This window comes from Lygodium microphyllum, chromosome 3 (assembly GCF_053477565.2).
Source record: "Lygodium microphyllum isolate KBCC chromosome 3, Lygodium_microphyllum_v1.1.10, whole genome shotgun sequence".
In the NCBI taxonomy this organism is placed as follows: domain Eukaryota; kingdom Viridiplantae; phylum Streptophyta; class Polypodiopsida; order Schizaeales; family Lygodiaceae; genus Lygodium; species Lygodium microphyllum.
In genome coordinates this window covers 55663432-55685047 of record NC_141137.1, presented here as the reverse complement: position 1 = coordinate 55685047, position 21616 = coordinate 55663432, and the positions used below count along the sequence as shown (strand labels likewise).

At 42.4% G+C, this 21616-nt stretch overlaps 1 protein-coding gene across 1 annotated transcript in view; it reads right to left on the bottom strand.

Moving 5' to 3' along the window:
• LOC148038362 (Protein kinase superfamily protein) overlaps window positions 1-21340 on the bottom strand; it is a 60113-nt gene extending 38773 nt beyond the window's left edge. Inside the window, exons 1-5 of the mRNA XM_087671060.1 lie at window positions 20876-21340; window positions 20371-20755; window positions 11781-11930; window positions 11473-11646; window positions 11142-11285 (exon numbers count right to left, since the gene is read on the bottom strand). Coding sequence (XP_087527186.1) covers window positions 11142-11285; window positions 11473-11646; window positions 11781-11930; window positions 20371-20667 — 765 coding nt within the window. The 5' untranslated portion in view covers window positions 20668-20755; window positions 20876-21340. The remainder of the gene's footprint in view (window positions 1-11141; window positions 11286-11472; window positions 11647-11780; window positions 11931-20370; window positions 20756-20875) is intronic.
• Window positions 21341-21616: the final 276 nt, after the last annotated feature.

Here is a 21616-nt window from a genome sequence, read left to right as displayed (position 1 = left end):
ATGGACCCTCCCAAAATTAGGGTTTCATTGAAACTCTCTCAAACTGCGCACTGTTTTTGTGTTTTTCATTAAATAAGCATGTTTTGGGCTAGAAAGAAAGGCCAACACAATTTTACCCAAGGCATCCCACCCCAAAGCAGCCAAGGCATCAGATAAAGGGTGCACTATGATTGCCTAGTGACCTACCAAGACTACAGATGTGATGGTTGTCTTATTGAGGGAGTCCAAGTAATCTCCCCAAAGAGGACAGGGCATCAAACAAAGGATGCACATCAGCTGCCCAGTGGCCTACCAAAACCTGCAAAGGCGGATGGAACCACAATGAACTTGGTTTGTTTCCTTTTTTCTTTTTTTGGTTAAAATGTGTTTGGAGAGATGGCTTGTGGTCAATTAAGTAATTGTTCCATACCGGCGAACGAGAAGGGATGGTTAGGTCTAACCCATCACAAAACAAATAAGCTACCCATCCCCTCAAGGGTGTCGATGATGAGGAAAGGGTGATGAAGTAATGATGGTGTGGTGTATAAACCACCGATGGGATCTATCTATTGGTGCTCTACACAATAGAATATGCTATAAGTAATGGTGGTGTGGTGTACAAACCGTCGATGGAAACAACTTAGGATCTGTCTATTGGAGCTCTACACAATGAGTATTCTACAAGCTATGAAATGCTTATGCAGCAGCTGCCACTTAGAGAGTGTTCCTCATAGGGAAACTATTCACTTGCCCAAGAGCCCTTTATAAGATAATAAAATCATGCAACGCAAAAGCAGGAGGTACAACGAGGAGGGAAAGGCTAATGTCGAAGATAAGTGTAGAAACCTGTAGACTACCAAGAAGAGTAACAACCCCCTCTCAACCTTAGATGTCGATGATGCCGAAGGGGAAAGAGGAGTTGGATGTCGACTTCATGCAGTGCCAAGAACCATGATGTGAGGAAGCATCCTAACTAGAAGAACAAGATAGACCATGAAAGCATCAAGAGAGATATTACACGATCAGCCTCGGGAGGGAAAGCCTTCATGCTAGTAGATGAGCAAAACTCCTAGGATGATGAAACCATGAATGGAATAGTGTGCATCCCAAGTCTCCAACTCAAGTAGGATTGGTGCAAACAGGCATGTTAACCCTACACTGAAAACAAAACCCTATAAAAGAGATTATGTGCAAGCATAGAGGTCAATAGTGAGATGCTCCAAAAACAAAACAAACTGAAAGTAAAAGATGACTAAATGAACAATGCAATGATGCAAATGTGTACGTGTGTGTGAGTAAATGCAGTGAAAGACTTGAAAATGAGATCTAAGGATAAAATCCTATGGGCCCAACTCAAGAGCCTAAAGACCTAAGAGTGCGAAGATGGATATAATCTAAGGATGTGACCACCATCGCGTACGTATACTAGCAGGGCTCTACAAATGAAATGCTTGATGAGGTAGTGAGGTAGTCCTAGATGGAGGTGAATGTAAAGTGGCTATGTAAAGTGCAATGGGAGATTGATACTTGCAAACCGATCAGCCAGTCCCTCAAGAGTAGTGAAAAAGGCTATCTGTCGAGGCTATCTGCATGCCACACGTCTAGTAAATGAGGTAGCAATGGGAGGCATAGCCCCATTGGATTGGCTAGACAGGGATGAGGCAGCAATGGGAGGCGTAGCCCCATTGGATTGACTAGAGGCAATCACAACAGTTTGAAGAGATTTCCTAAGAGAAAGACCCTGGGCCTTGGTACAACACTTCTCGTCCACATGGCTCAATCTTTGGCAATGTGTACAAAACTTATTTTTCTTAGGAAGTTCCTACCGAATAGGTTTGATTTCTTTGGTTCCCTTTGAGGGAGAGGTGTCACCCTTTGAACCGCTTGCCTTCACATCTTGCGAGTTCTTATCACCATTGGTTTTTCCTCCCAAAGAAGTGGCAATCAACCCCCTCTGCTCTGAGTAAGGCTGTGTGGAGGCTTTCTTCAGGACTTGACCATCATGCAACCTTGCATGACACAAGAACTGGCACTCAAACTCATAGAAGGTCGACAATCTAGGTAGTCAAATAATGTGCTAGATAAAAAGGAAGTATTTTTCGAGCAACTTGTTCAAGAAAAGTGACCTTATCATTATTTGACTTCGGGGAGCTAGTAATGGCAAACTCTGCAAATAATTGTTGATATTCGATCAACTTGACTTTTAGATCATTCCCTTCCTTAATAGAAAACTCCTAAAGCTCAAATTTGAGATTGATATGTTGAGTGCGATCTCATGCCGCATAGCGGTCAATGAGATGACTTTAATACTCATATGCAAGGGGAAGTGGTGTAGCTAAGAGTGGAACTCGGGAAGTAGGCCCGCATTAACTCAACATTGACTATGGCATTGTGGGATCTCCATTGATACATATGATCAAGATAAGCTAATCGAGGGTCCCGACATAGGCTCCAGACCAACGACAAGGTCCCAAAGACCCTAAGATTCAAGCACTTGTTACATGAAATTCAACCAAGTAGTGAAATTCAACCCATTAAATCGAGCCTTATTAGTGAAGGCTATGATGAGATGCTCTAAACACAAAAACACAATACCAATCATACGACAAAGCACAAACTAATAACATAGAATACATTTAGGGTTAGGGTAACTCAAAGACAATGAACACGAATAATAATGAAGTGAATGACTGCTGAATATACAATGCTCATGCAGCAAACGCGCTATGCAAAGAGTGAATACTGTACCACAAACTCCTATATCTCGAGGATTAGGATAGGGGTAATGAGCTGGAAAGTGTGTCGTACTCTAAACAGATCCTGAAATGCAGCAAAGCAGCCTCCAAATATCGAACACCAACAAACGTAGCCAAGGAAGGTTGGATTTGATGCAAATGGCAGTGTAGGACAGAGAAAGACTAAAAACGCGGGTGAAGAGAGAGAAAGACTAAAAATTGCAGGTGAATGCAGCCAGCAAAGGCTGGTCAACAGCCTGCAGGAGAAGGCAGCAGCTGAGGAGAGAGAACTATGTAGGCGGCAGCTACAAACAGCAAACACATGCTGGTTGATGACGTGGTAGGCTGGCGGCATTAGGGAAAACCAGCAACAATAGTCAGCAAGATGAAGTCAGCTCCAAACAATGGGTGGAAGACTGGAAACAGGCACCAGACTATTGTAGACAACAATGGCCAGCTTCGATCGCGATATCCTCCGCATGCGAGGTGTGGGCAGCAAGCTGAAAGGCCTGAAATTTGCAAAAACGAGATTGGGAAGAGTGGAGGACAAATTGCCTATTTATAAAAAGTTTAGGAGTCTCCACTTAACTCTCTCAAACTACGACCTATTTTAGGGTTTTAAGTAAAATAAGCCTAAAAATGCATTAAATAAGCTATTTTAGTAGCTAATGACATTTATTAACTCAAGACCCCTTCTCAGTCCCAAAACTGGGCTAGAAAAGTGGACCAACCTAAAAGTATAGCTACCCTAAGGTGTCCCACCCCAAAGCAACTAAGGTATCGAACAAAGGGTACACGTCGGCTGCCTAGTGGCCTAAGAAGACTACAAAGGCGATGATTATCTTACCAAGGGAGCCCAAGTGATCACTCCAAAGAGGCCAAGGCATTGGACCAAGGCTACTTGTCAGCTGCCAAGGGCCTACCAAGTCCTACAAAGGCGGATGGAATCAACAATGGACTTGTGTTTTTTTTTTTAATAGATAAGTAATGAAGGGGCGACGGCTAGTTAAGTATCAAATAGGAAACAAACCCAAGTCCTTTAGAAAACAAGCAAACCTATCCCACACTTTACTAGGATAAATGCCTAAGGATAATGAAAATGTGTGTGTGCCAATCATATGGGGAGTATGTGGGGAGGCAAAAAGGATAATAGGGAGCTTAGTAACACAAGCAAGCATGGGAAAACTGCCAAGGAGAATTGCAATGTGCAATGTAACGAATATGGTGGATCTAGAGTCGACCACTCATGAAAGATCGAAAAGGGAAAATGTGCACAAATGCATGTTTATATAAACAAAATGCCAATGCATGGGGTAATGCAAAGGGGTATTCAAGATTTCATACTCATGCAGAATGCGCAACAGTGCCACTAGACAGTGCCCTCGCAGGGAGATTATTCTCTTGTCCCAATGCCCTTTTACAATCATATCATCCTGATAGTGTGGATAAAGTTACAAATGTCCTTAACTACAATACAAAGAATAAATGTCAGAACTGTCTAAAGCTAAACTATAGACATCATCACTATCACTTATCAAGAGAAGAAACCGCCCCCTCTCAAACTGGAGGGAGAAGCAAGAGGAAAGCACCCTCTCTCCGTCAATCTAAAGAAGTAGAGGAGGGTGGACCCAATCCGAGATAGGATGTACTATAGGATCGGCCAATTGACCACTTTGGTCAAAATGTCTGCAAATTTGTCGCTTAAAGGCACAAACTCTAGGCAAATAGTGCCTAGCTCAACCTGCTCTCTTGTGAAGTGGAAGTGAACTCCCACATGCCATATCTAAGTGGTGATGATCGGGTTACCCGCAAGGGCAATGGCACTCTGGTTGTCATAGTAGACAACTGTAGGAGAAACACAAAGAAAGTAAAATGCAACCAGCAAGCTCCTCAGATAGATGGCCTCAATGGTACCATCAAAGAGAGCCCTATACTCAACCTCCACCGTGGAAGCCGCCACCGTCTCCTGCTTACGACTGGACCAAGAAATGGAAGTCGTGCCCAAGGAAAAGAGGTAATTGCCATGGGAATGCCAGGTGTCAAGATCTTCCACCTAGTCAGACATGGTATAACCCTATAAGCATAAACCATGTCCATAAGTCAATTCATAATGAAAAGTACACCGCAATATCTCCACATACAAAGACAAGCAATCCAATGTGACATCCTAAGTACTGAAAAATATTGACTAAGTACCCTAACTAAGAATGCTAAATCTGGCCTAGTATGAATCAATCGAAGAAGCTTCCCCAGATCCATAGGTGTGTAGGTGTGTACATCGAAGGGCTGACCTAGGGTATCCTTCGACAAATGGACAGTGGGATCAAGAAGTGTGACTGCATGCCATGTCTAATCCGTGCAATACAGTTCCACCAACTGAAGTATGTACTTTTGCTGTGAGATACAAATACTTCCCCCAAAACGAACTACCTCCATCTCCAAAGATATAAGATAAAAGACCGAGATCAATCATCTTAAAGGTAGAACAAAGCTTGGCCTTAATTTCCGCTATGGCAACAAAATCTGAACCAGTGATATGTAAGTCATCCACATACAACAGGATATAGCTAGCCCCCGCACATGTAGTGCACACAAAGAGATTCGGATCATAAGGGTTAGAATGGTATCCATGAATCTGTAAGAACTCGTCCCTCCTCTAGAACCAAGGCATCAGAGCTTTCTTGAGCCCATAAAGAGCTTTTTGCAAATGGAATACCTTGTCCAAATGGTCAACAGAGGAAACCCGCATGCCTGCTCCACATAAACTTCCTCCTCCAAAACCATTCAGAAAGGCGCTCTTGACATCCATCTAGTATAGTGGCCAACCGTGGTGAGCAGCAAGCACAACTAGCAAACGGAAAGATGTCATCTAAGCAGTGGGTGCGAAGGTCTCCTCATAATCAATATCTTGCTTTTGACAAAAACCTTGCACTACAAGGCGAGTCTTCTACTTGTCTAGAGTCCCATCAACCTTTAGCTTGGTCCTAAATATCCACTTCATCTCGATGACCTTCTTGTAACTAAGACAATCCAACAAGGTCCAAGTCTCATTCCGATCAATACTATCTAGTTCCTTCTCCATGGCTTCCACTATCGAGGGTCCTAGAGAGCCTCTTGCCAACTATTCGCTCGGAATGTGCAATGTAATCAGCCGTAAAGACTGAAGCATATGAAGCTTGAGGGGCAAGCCGAGCAGATCTTCTAGGGCCCTTCAAAGAGTAATCTAGTGGAAGGATCCTGGAATCTCGCATAGTTTGTTGATACCAATGGAGATAACAAATCTCGCAAAGGGGGCTTGGGAGCGAAAGAACTAGGAGCGGAAGAATCTGTAGGAAGGTCAGGAGCAGACAACAACAATAAATAAGAAAACTACTATTACTACTACTAGTACTAGTACTACAATCATGACTACGACCACCACAACAACTCTCTCTCTCTACCACTACCACTACCACTACAATAAACAAGAATAGAAGAAAAATCAACAACAATAACAACTACTACCTACAACAACAACAACAACAACAAACAAAAAAAAAAAGAAAAAACTACTACTACTACCACTACTATAACAATAACAAACAAGAAAACTAAACAATAATAAACAAGAAAAGGAAAAAAACTACTACCACAACAATAACAATAACAACAACAAAAAAGAAAACTACTACTACTACAGCTAGGAACAATGTCAGACGATGTGGGCTGAGGTAAGGACTCAAAATCCGGTGCATAAGACTATACTATGTCCCTCTCATCAAAGATAACATCCCTCCTAACGATCACCTTGTTTGCTTGAAAATCAAACAAGCGATGGGCTTTCACTTCGGAAGAATAGCCCACAAAGATTAACAGATCAGCTCAAGGAGTGAGCTTTCCTACTTGTCGTCACGTGTGTGCGTGTATGCACGACTCCCTAAGACTTTGAAGTGAGAAACAACATGCCTCTCGCCAATGAATGCCTGGTAGGGAGTCCGCTGAGGGACTATTGTGGTCGCGGACATCTGTTGAGGAGGTACATGGCAATACTAACAGCCTCAACCCATAGACAATCGAGAAGCTCTGCTACAAATAGCATAGAGCGTGCCATATTCAAAACTATTTGGTTCCTACGCTTTACGACTCCATTCTGGGAAGGGGAGTTGGTAGAGGTGAGTTAGTGAGAAATACCATGCTCCTGTAGAAACTTAGAAAACTCATGGGAGATAAACTCACCATCACTATCACTCCTCATGGTACCTACACAACGTTCAGTCTGTTCATGAACCAACAGTACCTAAGTACTAAAATAGATAAAAGCATCAAACTTGTGCTTGAGAAAGTACACCCACATGTATCGAGAGAAATCATGCACTATCAATAAAAAGTAAAGTGCACCATTTAAGGCAGCAATGGGCGTCGGGCCACAAAGATCAACGTGAAGTCTCAGCTCTATGAGTGGATTGCTATGGGAATGGAGTAGGGTGCTACTACAATATCAACAATACCTATTCTTCTTAGATACATTCTGCCACCCTGGTTTAAGAGAGGATTGGTTGTTCCCTTGGATCTCACTAGATGAGGTCTATGTGGAATTTTCAGGTCTCTTACCCTTCCCTTGCTATCCCTTCTGAGAAGTGGCAACAGGGCTCCCGCTACAAGAGATGCCCCTTGAAACTGATCGAACATCCTAGCATAACGCAAGAGCTGACACTCAAATTCATAGAATGTGGGCATAGTGGACTGTGAGATGACCTGCTGCACAAAGTTGAAGTATTTCCTTAGCACCTTATTTAGGAACAACGTGACCTGGTCATTAGGGCACTTAGGAGTCCCCCATCATAGAGAGCTCAGCGAGGAGTTGCCAATACTCAGACAACTTGACCTTAAGGTCATCCTTATCATTAATGGTGAAAATCTGAAGCTCATGGTCAAGATTAATGCGATGGGTCCTATCCCGAGCCACATAGCAATCAGTCAAGTGTGCCAAGACTTAACGCTAAGTCAAAATGCTGAAGCTAAGAATGAAACTCAAGTAGTAAGCCCTGCATCAACTCAACTATAGCGGAGGCATTATGAGCCTTCCATGAGCGGACAACCTCATATGGAACAAGTGCGGGATCGGGTTGGGGTTTCAACTCCTACATAAGATCCCATAGGTTCTGGAAGTCTAGGACATGCCTCATCAAATTAGACCAAGTGATGTAGTTAGACCTATTGAAACAAGTTTTGTCATTGAATGAGTTCTTGGCAGATGAGGAGCTAGAACCATGAGGTGTCGATGGAGGTGGATAAGTGTAATGTGGTGGTGGATAAGATGGTGGAGGATAAGGAGGGGGATAATAAGTAGGTTAGGCAAAAATAGGCTACTGATGTCCAATGAGTACCGATTGTTGTGGAGGCACTAAAACAAGAATGTTTCCATAAGGTGTCGAAGCTGGAGGTGGAATCACTTGAACATGGTAGCCTTGTCTACTAGTCGGCTAGGGCACACCAGAATGACCAAGTGGTCCACTGGGTAAAGCCATAGAGACAATCTGTGGTACCAAATGATCCACACTCAAATAATGCCTTGGAGGGAGAAAACTCGAAAGTGTGTGTATGGGAGAATGATCTCCCATCACTGGTACACCACCCAAATAGGAGAAAGGAGTCTTCAAGGTTGTGCTTAATGGAGAACCCCCCATTGTGGTGTGTGGTGGAAACATAGGTGCACTTAATGGAGGCTGAAAGAAATGTGCAACAAAAGATGAGGGAGGGATGGGTGGTGGGAGTCCAAATGAATTTGTGATGGGTGAAGATGTGGGAAACATCATTGTTTCTTTTCGTCCATTAAATGCAACAAAATGAGATGTACCTACTCCAGCATGATCATAAAATACAAAAGTATTTGAAGAAAAAGGAAGAGAAGGAATACTCACAAGTTATTGCTTCTTTTTCTTACCTTGTCTAGAGTTTTCAAAGAAATATCTATCTTCCTCATTACTTCCAAACCAAAAGATGTTATCTATTACCCCTTTTGCAAGAGGATCTCCCGAGCCATGAGGAATAGAAAAATCAAATAGCATAGAATCAGAAACGAGATTGTGCATACTTGGCACTGGAGAAAAGAAGTAAGATGGAAGTGGTATGTAATCCGTGCTAGTTTTCACTTGAGAATGGCCAATCTGAAGTGGAGATTCCATCATACTTGCATGGTCAATAGTTTTGTGCACCAAATCAAAAGGAGGAAACTCAAGCTTACCTTCAATCTGTTGTTGAGCCCTATGTATAAGGATGAGATCATACTCGGCGGCTGAAATCTCGTATGGTTGATGGACTCCATGGTAGTCCGAAGTTTCTTCACCCATGCCAAATCTAGCAGGGGGCAAGCTAGGAGGCCCACTCCTGCTCGTTTCTTGACATGCTTGCCTGTGGAGTCTGGAGCAATGTGTCAGTGTTCGAAGTCATCTGAATCTTCTATTGTTCTTGCTTTTGCAAATGAGCTCTCTAATCAAGTCCAAGGTTTCCCAAAGAGAACTTTGCTCTAATACCATGTGGCAACATGCTCTAAACATAAAAACACGATACCAATAATATGACAAAGCACAAACTAATAACATAAAACACAATTAGGGTTAGGGTAACTTAGAGACAATGAACACAAAAATGCCTGCAAGATATACAATGCTCATGCAACAAACACACTATATAGAGAGTGAATACTGTACCACAAACTCCTATATCTCAAGGATTAGGGCAGGGTAATGAGCTAAAGAGTGTGTCGTACTCCGAACGGATCCTAAAACATAGCAAAGAAACCTCCGGATATCGAACACCAACAAACGCAACCAAGGAAGGCTCGATCTAATGCAGATAGCAGTGCATGACAGAGAAAGACTAAAAGCGCAAATGAAGAGAGAGAAAGCCTAAAAACACAGGGGATGTTAAAAGCATGGCATTCCCTGTAATGATACATACACCAGGATATGAACTAGTAGAAAAGTGTGAGTATGGAACAAAGAATGAGAATATGCTAGGAGCGAAAACAAAGGTTCCAACTCTCGGTGTGGAGGATGCAGATGTAGAGTGTAATCCAAGGTTTTGGAATGAAAAAGAGAGGACATCAAGGTGTGGGCTAGAAGAGGGTGGGATAGGAGGGATTTGAGAAGAGTGGCTTACATGCTCAAATGAAACAAAAAATGTAGATAAATCTGATAAAGGAAGTTTGCTTCGAGAGTCCCCTTCTAATGTAGTTTACATACAAAAAATCATCCGGATCCTGCATACCAAAAGAAGAAACAACAGAGGGTTTTGATTCATACGACTCAAAGTGGTTGTACAAACCTGACACTCGGCCCAGTTGAGATGATGAAGATGGGTTGCTAATCGTCCCAAATGTCGTATATGCTCCATGATCAAAGAGGTGGCCAACCTCACCAACCGGTCCGGATGGAGTATAGCAAAGCTAGTAGGGGGGGGTGTAAGTTTGACTATATGTGATATGCAAGTACTCTTGAAACTCCTCCACTGATATGAGACTAAAATTTGAAACAAGAGAAACCAAAGAACGTAAGGGTAAAGGTGGGGTGTCATTTTCCTTGCCAAGTCCATAATGCCTCCTCAGGCCTCTAGTGATGGAGAAGCTTGATAAGACATCATGGGGTCCCGAGAAGAAGGTGACTGAGACATAGTGATTCCGTTACGAGTTGTTCATATGCCTCATGCAAAACCTAGCACTCCACAATATCCACAAGATACTCTTTATAAGAGCACCGGCTCTGACAACGTGTCAAGAAAACTGTGGAGTAGTTGCACCTTTTAATGGTTAATTTTTTGGATTTTTGAATCATGCATAAGCAAAGTTGACATTCAGCTTTTATTGAAATATGAGATAGCAGTTTTGGAAGAAACCAATCCCAACGGCAAAACGCTTCCACAAAGTACCTCTAAATTGAAGTAAAGGAAGGAACTGGGAAACACATCCCCAAACTGTTGCTCCACTACACTGCTACTGGCCTAGGGAAACAGTTAGTCTGATATAGCCCATAACCAATTTCTATGGCCCCCAAAAAAATATTTGGCTATCTATGTTTTCATTGGTTGGTCGTCATTGGAAACAAAAGATTGTATTAAGTTACAGATGATACTATAGGAAAATCACTCTGTTTCCCTCAAGGACCTGCCCCACACACAATAAAATCAGCACTTCTTTGCAATCCTCGGGCAAGAAAAAAGTAAAATTACAAAAGAACAAAAAACCAAAGCCAGTTACTGGAAATGAAATACTTCAGGTTTTCAGAAAACCACATGCAAGTAGAAAATAAGTCAATCAGACAACCAACTATTAATATATCACATGAGATTATATAACAGAGGCACAAATTTCCATTCACAGTGACATACGAAGAGATGAGAAAACAGGCAAACACAGCATTATAAACATGGAACTCAGATTTCAATCCATACCTTGTCACACAGTTTCTGCAGCTCCGTCATGGCAGCAGGAGAAAGAATATCAGGCCGAATGCTAAGAGCTTGTCCAAGTTTGATGTAAGCTGGCCCCAAAGATGTAACGATGTCACGTAATTCGATTGCTCTTGCCACTTCGTTCTGCAGGGTAGCAAGCCCAAAGGAAATCACTTCGGTTAATAATAAGTTCCACCTGAAAATGCCATATGCTTGGCTAAAAACCCCCCCCCCCCCCCCCAAACCCATTTTGGACCTGACTGCAAGCCATGGCCTCATGAAAGGCACTCAAGAAGCTTTTATCACCAGAAGTTTCTGAAAAACTACTCACCTCCTTCAGCTTCTTTGTAATTATGTCAGATGCAATTCTAGAAAGGAAACCGCTCGCAACACTTAGTAATTGCATAGCTCTAGTAAAGACAGCTCCTGGTCGCCTTCCCCAATAGGCTGCAATAGTGTCTGGATCATAAACAAGTGGCAAAACATCACCTTCATTCTGGTCTACCTGTAGCAATGTAAAAACACTTCATGAGAAAAAGTGACTTAACATGTGGCTAAAATTATATGAACAAGGAAAGATAACAAATAAACATCATACAAATAGTGCAGCGACACCTTCACATGTAATTATTCACATACCTCGACAAGCCTTAGCTGCACATCAGACGAAGCAAAAAGCTCATCAGAAAGATTCTGTCCACGTAAGCCTCGCATCAAAGATGCAACTTGCTCGTCCTCTTCTAACTGTGCTCTCATCTTTTTTATCTCCTCGGACATCCCTTTCACTTTCTGCAAAATAATTCAGAATTTTGGAATTCCTATAACTATATAACCAAAAGTCAACTTCACAGAAATTTAAGTTAAATTTTGTTTCTGCCATTGGAACCTTTCTATTATTTACAACTAATCTCAACAACCCACTGCATGAGAAGATATTTAAAAAGTAAATGCTGGAAACCAGTAGCAAAGGATAGGAGTCATTTACAGTCTTATGTGATTCTCGCATCTTGTCAATGTTTAATGATTTAGTTCTTTGTGAGTTGGCAAATTACACCTCATAAGGGAAAGATCTAAAATATAGACAAGCCTCCCTTCAAATGACTTTCCTCCCTTATGAATGATAGATGGAAGTTAGAAGAAATCACACTTTTGTTACAAGTGGTCAAAAGCTACACAAAGGGCATGACATCTTTATGGTGCTAGCAGATCAACAGTTGGTATACAAATCTTTGTTTGCCTCACTCACAAATATTGTTTCTTACATCATTGCCTCCCTCCAATTGTTGACAGCAAAGTATGCCCCTAAAGTTGGTGAGACTCTCTGCAGCAATGATAAAGTTCCACTCTCCTATCATTCAACACTTGATAAGCTTCTTTTCCATCATCTCTTTGCCAATAGAGATGGTGTTTCAATGCGTGAATGGACTTTCCCTAAATGCATGAATGGACTTTCCATACTCAGAATCAGGCAGCAGCAAGGATCCCTGGCATATAGACAGAAGGTATGAAAGCAAAGAATGCTTCACAAAACCAAGATAGGATCAAGGATGAGGTCAACAGGAACATAGACAAGGACTGGAAGAACCAACTTCCTCCAATGTGTCAGAGCAGCAACAGTGCAGGTAGACAACTCGCAGACTACTAGAAATCTTTCAGTAAGTTTGGGCACTGGCACTTACCTAGTGACTGATCTTTTCATGTAACGTGGATGTCATCGTCGGCACCCCTTGGCTGAATAGACATCATGTTAATGCCAGATCTAAAGGTGCCCTTTGAGCATCAACGTGTTGGTCAGAAAAGTTATCAAGAAGTATGAGAAGTATGATCTTCAAACCGTACTACTCAATGTAGCACAACCATGTACAAACCTTCCAACTTAAGAGAGAACGAAGCTGGAAAATACTTGATGAAGCAGGTAAAGGATGTATCATGTGGCTATCTGAACAGACAACCAAACAGTGTGCTCGTTCATGATAAGGCATGGAAGATGGACTTGCATGGCACTGCTGCACCCTTGAAGGCTCAAGCTCAACTAGTGGCGGTCATCTCTAACCTTCAAGTGAAGAAGGTAATTGGGCTGCTGTACTTACAGTCTTAATGGTGTATGAGCTACCATGAGGGAGGACTCTTCTTCCCCTTAGCACAAAAATTTGGAAGAGACGGGCACAGCTTTGCTGGGAGAATTGTTCTCTTATAGGACAAGTTGCCCTGAACTTTGTGACCCACCTTCCAAAGAATAGGATGTTCTTAAATGATGACATTATGACTTCAGTGGACATGTTGAGTAAGCAACTGAAACCTCCAGTAAGACCATGATCACTAGGACTTGATGTTACTACCAGATCAACAAGTGCTCTGGGTTGATTACTTGACATTGGTCAAATATGCTTTCAACTAATTCTGTTCATGTTTCTTCCAACAAGATGCCATTTGATATAGTATATGGGTGCAACAATACTTTTTACATAGCCTTAGAGACTTCTACCAATAATCCACGTCACACAACAGCTAATCTTAAATATGGATCACTTTTTGAAGCAAGTTCCAAAGAAAATCATACTATCCAAAAGGGCAACAACACCAAAACAGGAAGACTGACAAGCATCAATCGCAATCTATCTTCAAATAGGGGCCCACATTGCTTAGTTAAAGTCCAAACATAACCACTAAAGCAAGTCAACTCTATAATAAGGGGGCCGTTTGTATTGGCAAGAGACCAAGTGATGGTCGGCAGACTTCTAGATAGTGAGCAAGGCAGTCAGATTGGTGAGACCAGCAGCCTAGTCAAACTTATTACATCCTTGGACATCTAGATGGGCGCTACTTCCATTCTCTTCTTTCATTGCAGTCTTTCTCTTCCCTTCTCTCTCCGTGTTTGTGTTTCCTCTTCTATTGCCACTCTAACACGGTATCATCATCAAAGTGAGGACTGGAAGGTTCCACAGAGAGAAGACCACAATCAGCTTGCTGTTTGGAGCAGATCTATCACAAAGAATGCAGATTTTCTGCCTTTTTCAAGCCTTCTACGAAGTATACAGAGCATGCATAACTTCTCTTTGCAAGGTTAGCTGATCTTCCCTCCATTCGGGCAGCCCGACACCAAAATCTAGGAGATTTTTTTGTGTGTTTGCAAGGAGAAGTATAGAGTAATGATTTGACAAGTTTAATGACTCCAATAAGGAGACTTTTCAATCTTCCTTCGATAAGAGGTCCCATCAGTCAAACTATCGTGAAGAGTCACGCAAAGATCAATATACAAAGGCTCATTCTCACTCTGATAGATCGAGAAGATCAGAGCCCCCTTCTCCCCCCCCGGCTTCTCTACATGTTTCTCACATGACCTGCACTACAAGTCCTCGCATTGCCATGATGGCACCTTTTGTTCAAGTGCTCGTGCTTCTTCTCTCCCCAAAGAAGACCGCCTTGATGGTGAGAACTACTCCTGGAGTCCTACAAAGTGAAGTGTATCCTTGACACCTTCAACTTATGGGACTTTGTCACTTCCCAATCCCCCATCCAATAGAGGATGGATCTAGCCTTACTAAGGCTCTTACTCCAAGTTCAAGAAAGGGCAACAAGAAAGACAATAAGACCAAGAACAAGAAGTAGGTTAAACATTCGGAGTCTTCCTCAAGCTCTAACATAAAGTTAGAGAAGCCTAATTGCCTACATTGTGGAAAAGGATACCCATCCCTAGGAGAAATGCTAGAAGAAATACCCTCACCTTTGTCCTAGAACGAAGGATGGAGCTTAAACATCTAAGCCTTCTAGTACTTCTTCAGCAACTGTTACGTATGAGTCCATATTCCTTCACATCCATGAGATGAAGGAGCCTTCTTTATTGGTTGTCTCATCTTCAAAGAGGCCTTGGGTCATTGACAATGGTGTTTTGAGTCATATGACTCCTCAAGGAGATTTGTTGCAAGATCTTCGTCCATCACAGGATATAGTCACTGTCAACAATGACATTTATACTATCTATTATGGTGTTGGCACTTCGCCACTATTGCCTAACCATCCATCAAGCTCTATTTCGTAAGTCCTACATGTTCCAAACTTAGGCTACCCACTCCTCTCAATTCATGGCCTTACTTGGTTGGGTACCCAAGTTTTCTTCACCAAGCAAGCCGTTTTTATTGAGGATGCTTCTTCAAGAGCCGTTTTTGTGACAATATGGCAAAAGAGGGGGCTCTATAGGCTCTATCCCTTTCATTATATAGGGTCCTAAGGTAGGCTTCCATACCTACTGTCATATGTATCCAACAAAAATAGACCCTTATGCAGGGTGCCGGACAGCCTAAGTGCATAATCCATCTCTCTATCTCTAACAATGCATTTGTTATCCTCAAAGATAACCTGAAAGCCATGCTTATTAAAAGCAAAGATAGGCAACAAGTTCTTTGTAATGCCAGGTACAAACAAGACATCTAGAAGCATGAAATCACAACCATCTGCAGCAGTAATAGTGATTGTCCCAATACCACATACATCATAGCTGCTGCTGTTCGCACATGTAACACGCTTCCTAGCAGGGGCTGAATGCAAAGAGGTAAACAAACACTTCCTGGAAGTGTTGTGCTTTGACGCCCCATTGTTAAAATACCATGTTTGTTGCGTTTCAATAGCATTAAATGCTGAATCATCCATTGAAGAATCATAACTGCATGTGAGAAATACAGAGTCCTCCTCTACAAAGTTGGCTAAAGTATCATCATCAGTAGATTTGCTCGCTGATGTTTCTTGGACAATCAAACCGGAGTTCTTTTTCTTCTCTTTGTCCAATCTCTTTCTGCATTCATCGATATAGTGACCGAGCTTCTTGCAATAATGGCATTTCCCATTCTTTTTAGTATTTTCTGTGTCTTGGACAACCTTATTTGATAGCAGTCCAGCATCACCCTTTTGCTGATTTTTTATATTGTGCTCGACTTTTCCTTTGCCTTTAAACTTGGAAAGCATAGCCAAATCACCTAAACGCAATCCCACATTCTTCCGAGTCTATTCCTCTTGCAGCAAGAGGCCTTCCAACTCCACAAATGTAAGGGGCTGCTACCCCCCCCCCCCCCCGCCCTCAATGACAACATCAAAGAGGTGTGGAAACCAAGATATGACTCTTGAAGAGAATTCAATGTGATGTTTATCAATTTAGCATCCTTATTGACCTCATCAACATTTAGTTGCTCACGCAAATCCTCTATGTGAGTAAGGTGCTCTATCATGCTATCACCTTCATCCATGGTCATATTGGCCAACTCTCTGCAAAGAGGGGCAATAGCAGTAGCAGTACCAATACCACCACCAGCAGCACCGGCAACCTGTCCTTGAGCGTTACGCTGAGGTGTCTAAGGTGCAAGACCTCCTGGTCACTGTAAATCAGCTATAACATAGTACCACAAGTCCTTCGCTACAAGAAGGTTACGGACCATAAGACTCCACATTGGGTAGTTTGAGCCATCAAGTTTGTCCTCCTGAGTGAGGATACCAAGGATATTGCTCTGATCATTATTCCCCTATTGTGCCATGCTATCAATGATAGACAAAAATCTGCAGCCAAATACTTTAATGCTGAAATATAGAGTATACTCCTCAGAGTGCCAAAATCCCCCACGGGATTAAAAAACAAGTACCAAACTATCACACAAATGCCAAAGTATACACAATGCCATCCAAATCAGCACTCTGCCAGTAAATTACAACACTATACTGTTGTACCATACTCGCCTCGAAATGTGTGCCCACAAAAGTACAAAATGTAGTAACTTAATGCTGATTCTTACCAAAATTTATTGAATTTTTCCAAAAATCTCTACCCAATCTAGCTGTAGCAATAATTAAATGCTGATGTACTGCTTGTTGCTTGCCTTGGAGTTCGTGTTAGGCAAAAGCCCCAAATTTCTTTCTAAAATTTCAAAGAAATTGAAAAATTTTGTACCTTACAGCTGAAATTTCTGCAGAAATGTTGCCTCAAGATGTGTGTCAGCAGTGAACAACAGTTGAAATCTGCCCTGATGCATGCCAGATCCAAAGAACTGAAAAACCCCAAATTTTCTTGAGACAATGTGGAAGAAATTGCGCAATGTCTATGAGTTTGGTAACAATTTGCGCAAAGGGCCTCCAATCGGTCAAAAACCCCAAATTTTTGGGCAGTACAAGCTGAGATTCGAAAAGAGATGGCTGAAATAGACTAGAAATTCCAAAAATTTCAAGAAAACACCAAATCTGAAAATTGGGGTTTCTGCACTTTTTAGGGTTTGCAGAAATTGGCGGGCAGGACTGAGAAAATGGCGGGTAGAGCTGAGAAAATGGCAGGCAGAGCAGTAAACAGCAGCAGCTCTTCCAAAACAGCAGCTCCTCGGGCTGCGTGCAGGGCTGCGTGTGGGACTGCGTGCAGGGCTGCACGCAGGCTGAAAACAGCAGATCTGGAGTAGATGACTGCGCTGGACAGATCTGGAGCAAATGCACAGATTTGGAGCTGATGACTGAACTGGACAGATCTGGAGTAGACAAGAGACGGCTCAGCTACAGCTACTCCTCCACTTCAACAACACCTCACAGTAGCTGAAAACTCTTCCTCGAGCTGAGAACCAAGCTGGCAGCAGTGGGACCTTGGGCGGGATGGCACCAGCTGACGATGGCTGAATGGAATCCACGTGTACGAGCTACTCTGATACCAAATGTTGGAAAATGGCAGCCAACTATGGAGAGAGGAGAGACAATGACAACAAGAGAGTGAGCTGAAGCAAAAAGAGTAGAGTGTACTTGCTAGAATGAAAGATAGAGTGAAAGTACAACTTATGTTTAGGTCAAGGGTTGACCTAACCAACCTTCCACCAACTAACTAGAGTTAGGTTTATTTTACTCTAGAGCCTAGTGTCACTACTTTTAAGTTTCTAAGACACTAGGTGTACACACCTTACATTGACACTTTAATAAGTGTCCACACCACACAAATTACATTGGGCGCATACATCTCTCTCTCTCTCCATATTCATGCTTCTTCTTCCATGCGCACTGACAATGTCAGAGAAGACGCCAGATAAAGATGGACAACGATGAAGGGAGAAAAACACAGTTCTCTGTAGTTCTATAGTTGTGGGCGATGAAGAGGATGACTTCCAAGGGCTGCACTGAAACTTGGAAATAAAGGTGGGCAGCTGCTCTCTAACTCAGCAGCAGCCAGCAAATGTAGGTGGCAGGTCCAGCTGAGTGGGAGGCAGCTCCAAGGTAGGCAACAGCAACTCCAATTTGGCAGTATCCACCAGGCCCCAAAGGAAAGAAAATAAATGGCATTCAATGGAGAGTGAGAGTGACTCAAGGAATGATCTAAGAGTGCAGCTGATGGATGCCCACAAAATGTCCTTTTAAGAGAGGATTTTTGGGCAGTGAATGTACTGTGTAAATAAAAGCTTTTTAGCCTAAATAAAGCATTTTAGAGTTAACTTAAGGAGCAAAATTAGGCGTAAATGCATGTTAATTAATTCTAGCCTTGATTTTGGTTGCTTAACTCTTATATGAGTTTATGGACAATATTAGTGAAGGCCTCTCAACAAATGCACATGTTCAAAAATCATGTACCAAATAACACTGAAATTTGAAAATTTTTAACATTGGCATACTACATACTTGAACTCAAGTCCAACTCAGGATGTATTTGGAAATCTATGTAAAGTTGGAGCCATAAGGAAACTATGTAATGACAGTGAGGATTGTTCCATACCATTTATGCAATTGCACATATTTTGTACTCAATTGTGCAACAATGAAGAAAAATGTGGCCATTAATCAACCAAGGGCTTGAGGATGGATGGATAGAATATCAAGAAACTCTTAGTGATGATGCAGAAATGAAGGCAAGGATTAAGAATAATCTCCTTCTCTATGCAATGATAGTCCATCATTTGGATGGCCAATTGCATTACTCTAGGAGACATAATTGCAACTTGTGTCTTGGAGAAAAAATATTCCCAACTTGGCAATTACCATGAGAATCTGCAAATGATAGGAAGTGAGAAAATTGAAAGCATAACACTGACAAAAAGAAAAGAACACGAGAACTCAAAATGAATGGGCAATGAAATTCATATAATGAAGCATGAAATGTATAGTACAGTACCACCAAGGTCTTGACATAATTATGTTCTATAGCAATGCCTCCGATCTCCATCTATCCAAGGATACAAGTTGATGCGATGTTACAAGAATGAGAGTAGAGTGGTATATATAGAAGCCTCGGATAACGGGTGATTGATACAATAAAATATGCAATGCTGGAACATACAAGCCACTAGGAACCACCCCAATGTGCCATACCACACCAGTGATCTACCAGAAATCTGAAACATCATAATACATACAAACAATGACAATCAGCTAGGATCATGGATACTAAAGCACTGGGTGATCACACCACTACCAAGGTGCCTCAGAAAGACACTAATATCAATGTCAATAGAAAGATGAAGAAAGTTGAGCATTCACCTATGGCATTGGGGAATGCAATGCCCGGTGGAATGGTCATGATAGTTAGTACCTAATCAGCTTAATCAAGAACTCGTGTAAACCAATCACAATAAGTAACATTATGCTACATACAAGAAAGGAGAGCTGTGATGCAACAATAGTGTGTACCACTGAGAACCACATGATCCACTGCCAGGGACCCTAATTTACAGCCAACTCAGGGGTCAGTGACTTGCAGCCTACCATGGGGCCAAGCAGTCAGCCATTCAGGAGCCTAGTCTACACCCAAGTTGCAGCTAGCTGACACACTCCCACATTAGCCATGTTCTTCAGGTTAATATCATCTCCTTTCTGAAGTTAACAGCCTGCTTGTCTCTCTCTTAACACTCGTACTTTGTGGCAAAAACCTTCACTCGTCATTATGATGGTTTTAGGTCATAACCAAAGGCACATGAGAGATTACGCATAATTAAGAGTGGATCACACAAATATGTACCGAAACTTAGATCCCTAACAATTTTAAGGCCTAACCCATTAGATTGAGTAAGAAGTACGGTGTACACAAGTCAAGAATACAGTGTAGCTTCTTACATGCCAGTCAGCATTAATCAAGGGACTTTCGCCTTGAATATACGTCCTATTTAATATTTTGGTTCCAGTCTACTGAAACAGAAACACAGTAAAATGATGAAGCATTTTGTAGATGGTTACGTAGTGAACAAAAACCAAGAAATTGATCCTTCACTTGCACTGCCAGTTTGCAACATACCAGTGAACGACTTGCTGCTGCTATGGAGTTCATCTCATTCTGGCTCCGTGCCCCATCTCGGGAGGACAACATTGTGGGAGGTGGCTCTGTAGCCACAGCTTCTACAGTCAATCTGCCAGAGTTCTTGAAATCTCGGAGGCCCTGCTTTTTGAAGAGTCTCGAATTGAAGTTTTGATTCAGTAAATTCTTTGGGAATGCCTGAAGACCGTCTCTACTTGTTTGCATCTTTTCTGAGGCAAGCACATTGAGGTTGGTAGCCGAAAAGCTTCTCAAAAGGGCACCTGATTTTTCAGCCATGGTAAAGAAAGGGGAAAAAGGGTAGAGTTTGGAGACTTGGACTGGCAATTTAAGGTCTGAAACTTGCAATTATGTCTGTAGGTGATATCTGCACATGAAAAGCTGTATAAACGCATGCAATTATGCCTGCAGGTAGTACCTCCAGGGAATTGGGGGAAATGCCAGCTGAAAACAAGTCTGAAATGATGGCAATTCGAAGTGAGCAAACCTGAAATTTGAAAGCAGATACTCTTTGCAGCAAGTTAGAGTTTGATGCTCCGTCGACTGCGAAAACCCGGCTTAGCACTGCCGCCGAGATCACGCAATCAACCTTGCATCAGCTGATACGGGGTCCAAAGGAATCACTGTACAATGGAACTTTAATACTCCGATAATAAGGAATTTCAGAATCAACCCTGTCTGTGTTGATGAGAGAAGACTGTAAGCAAACACGAAATGCTGGCCTGTGAGGATCCTCGTTCCAGTCAGGCAATGTACTTGTACTACGCTTCGTGTTCTTCTTCTTCTTTTGGCGGGCAGTGAATGAAGAGTTATGAGCTATGGCTCTCTTCTGAGCCTTCTGTTGTTTTCTCTTCGGTACGTCTCTCTTTCTTTTCTGGAGTGCCTCTCCTGTCTGTTTCTCTCTGTGGTCTCTTCCGCGCAGGATCATGGATGCCAATGATCCACGTCACGTACCGGAGGCATTGCCTGGCTGCCACGTGTCATTAAGGTTTTTTGGTCGCTTGGTGGAGGAAAATACACATTTTGATTTTTGTTATTTGACACTCCGGACTCCGGAGTCTCCATTGCCAACGATCCTTTTCTTGTGGGCCCTCGAGACAAGATGGCATCTTCCAATTGACTACCACAACACACACACACACACACACACACACATTGGAGCTCTTCACCAAGCCTCAAGGGGGGGGGGGGGGGGGGGGGGGGGCGGGCGGGCGGGCGGGGGTGGGAA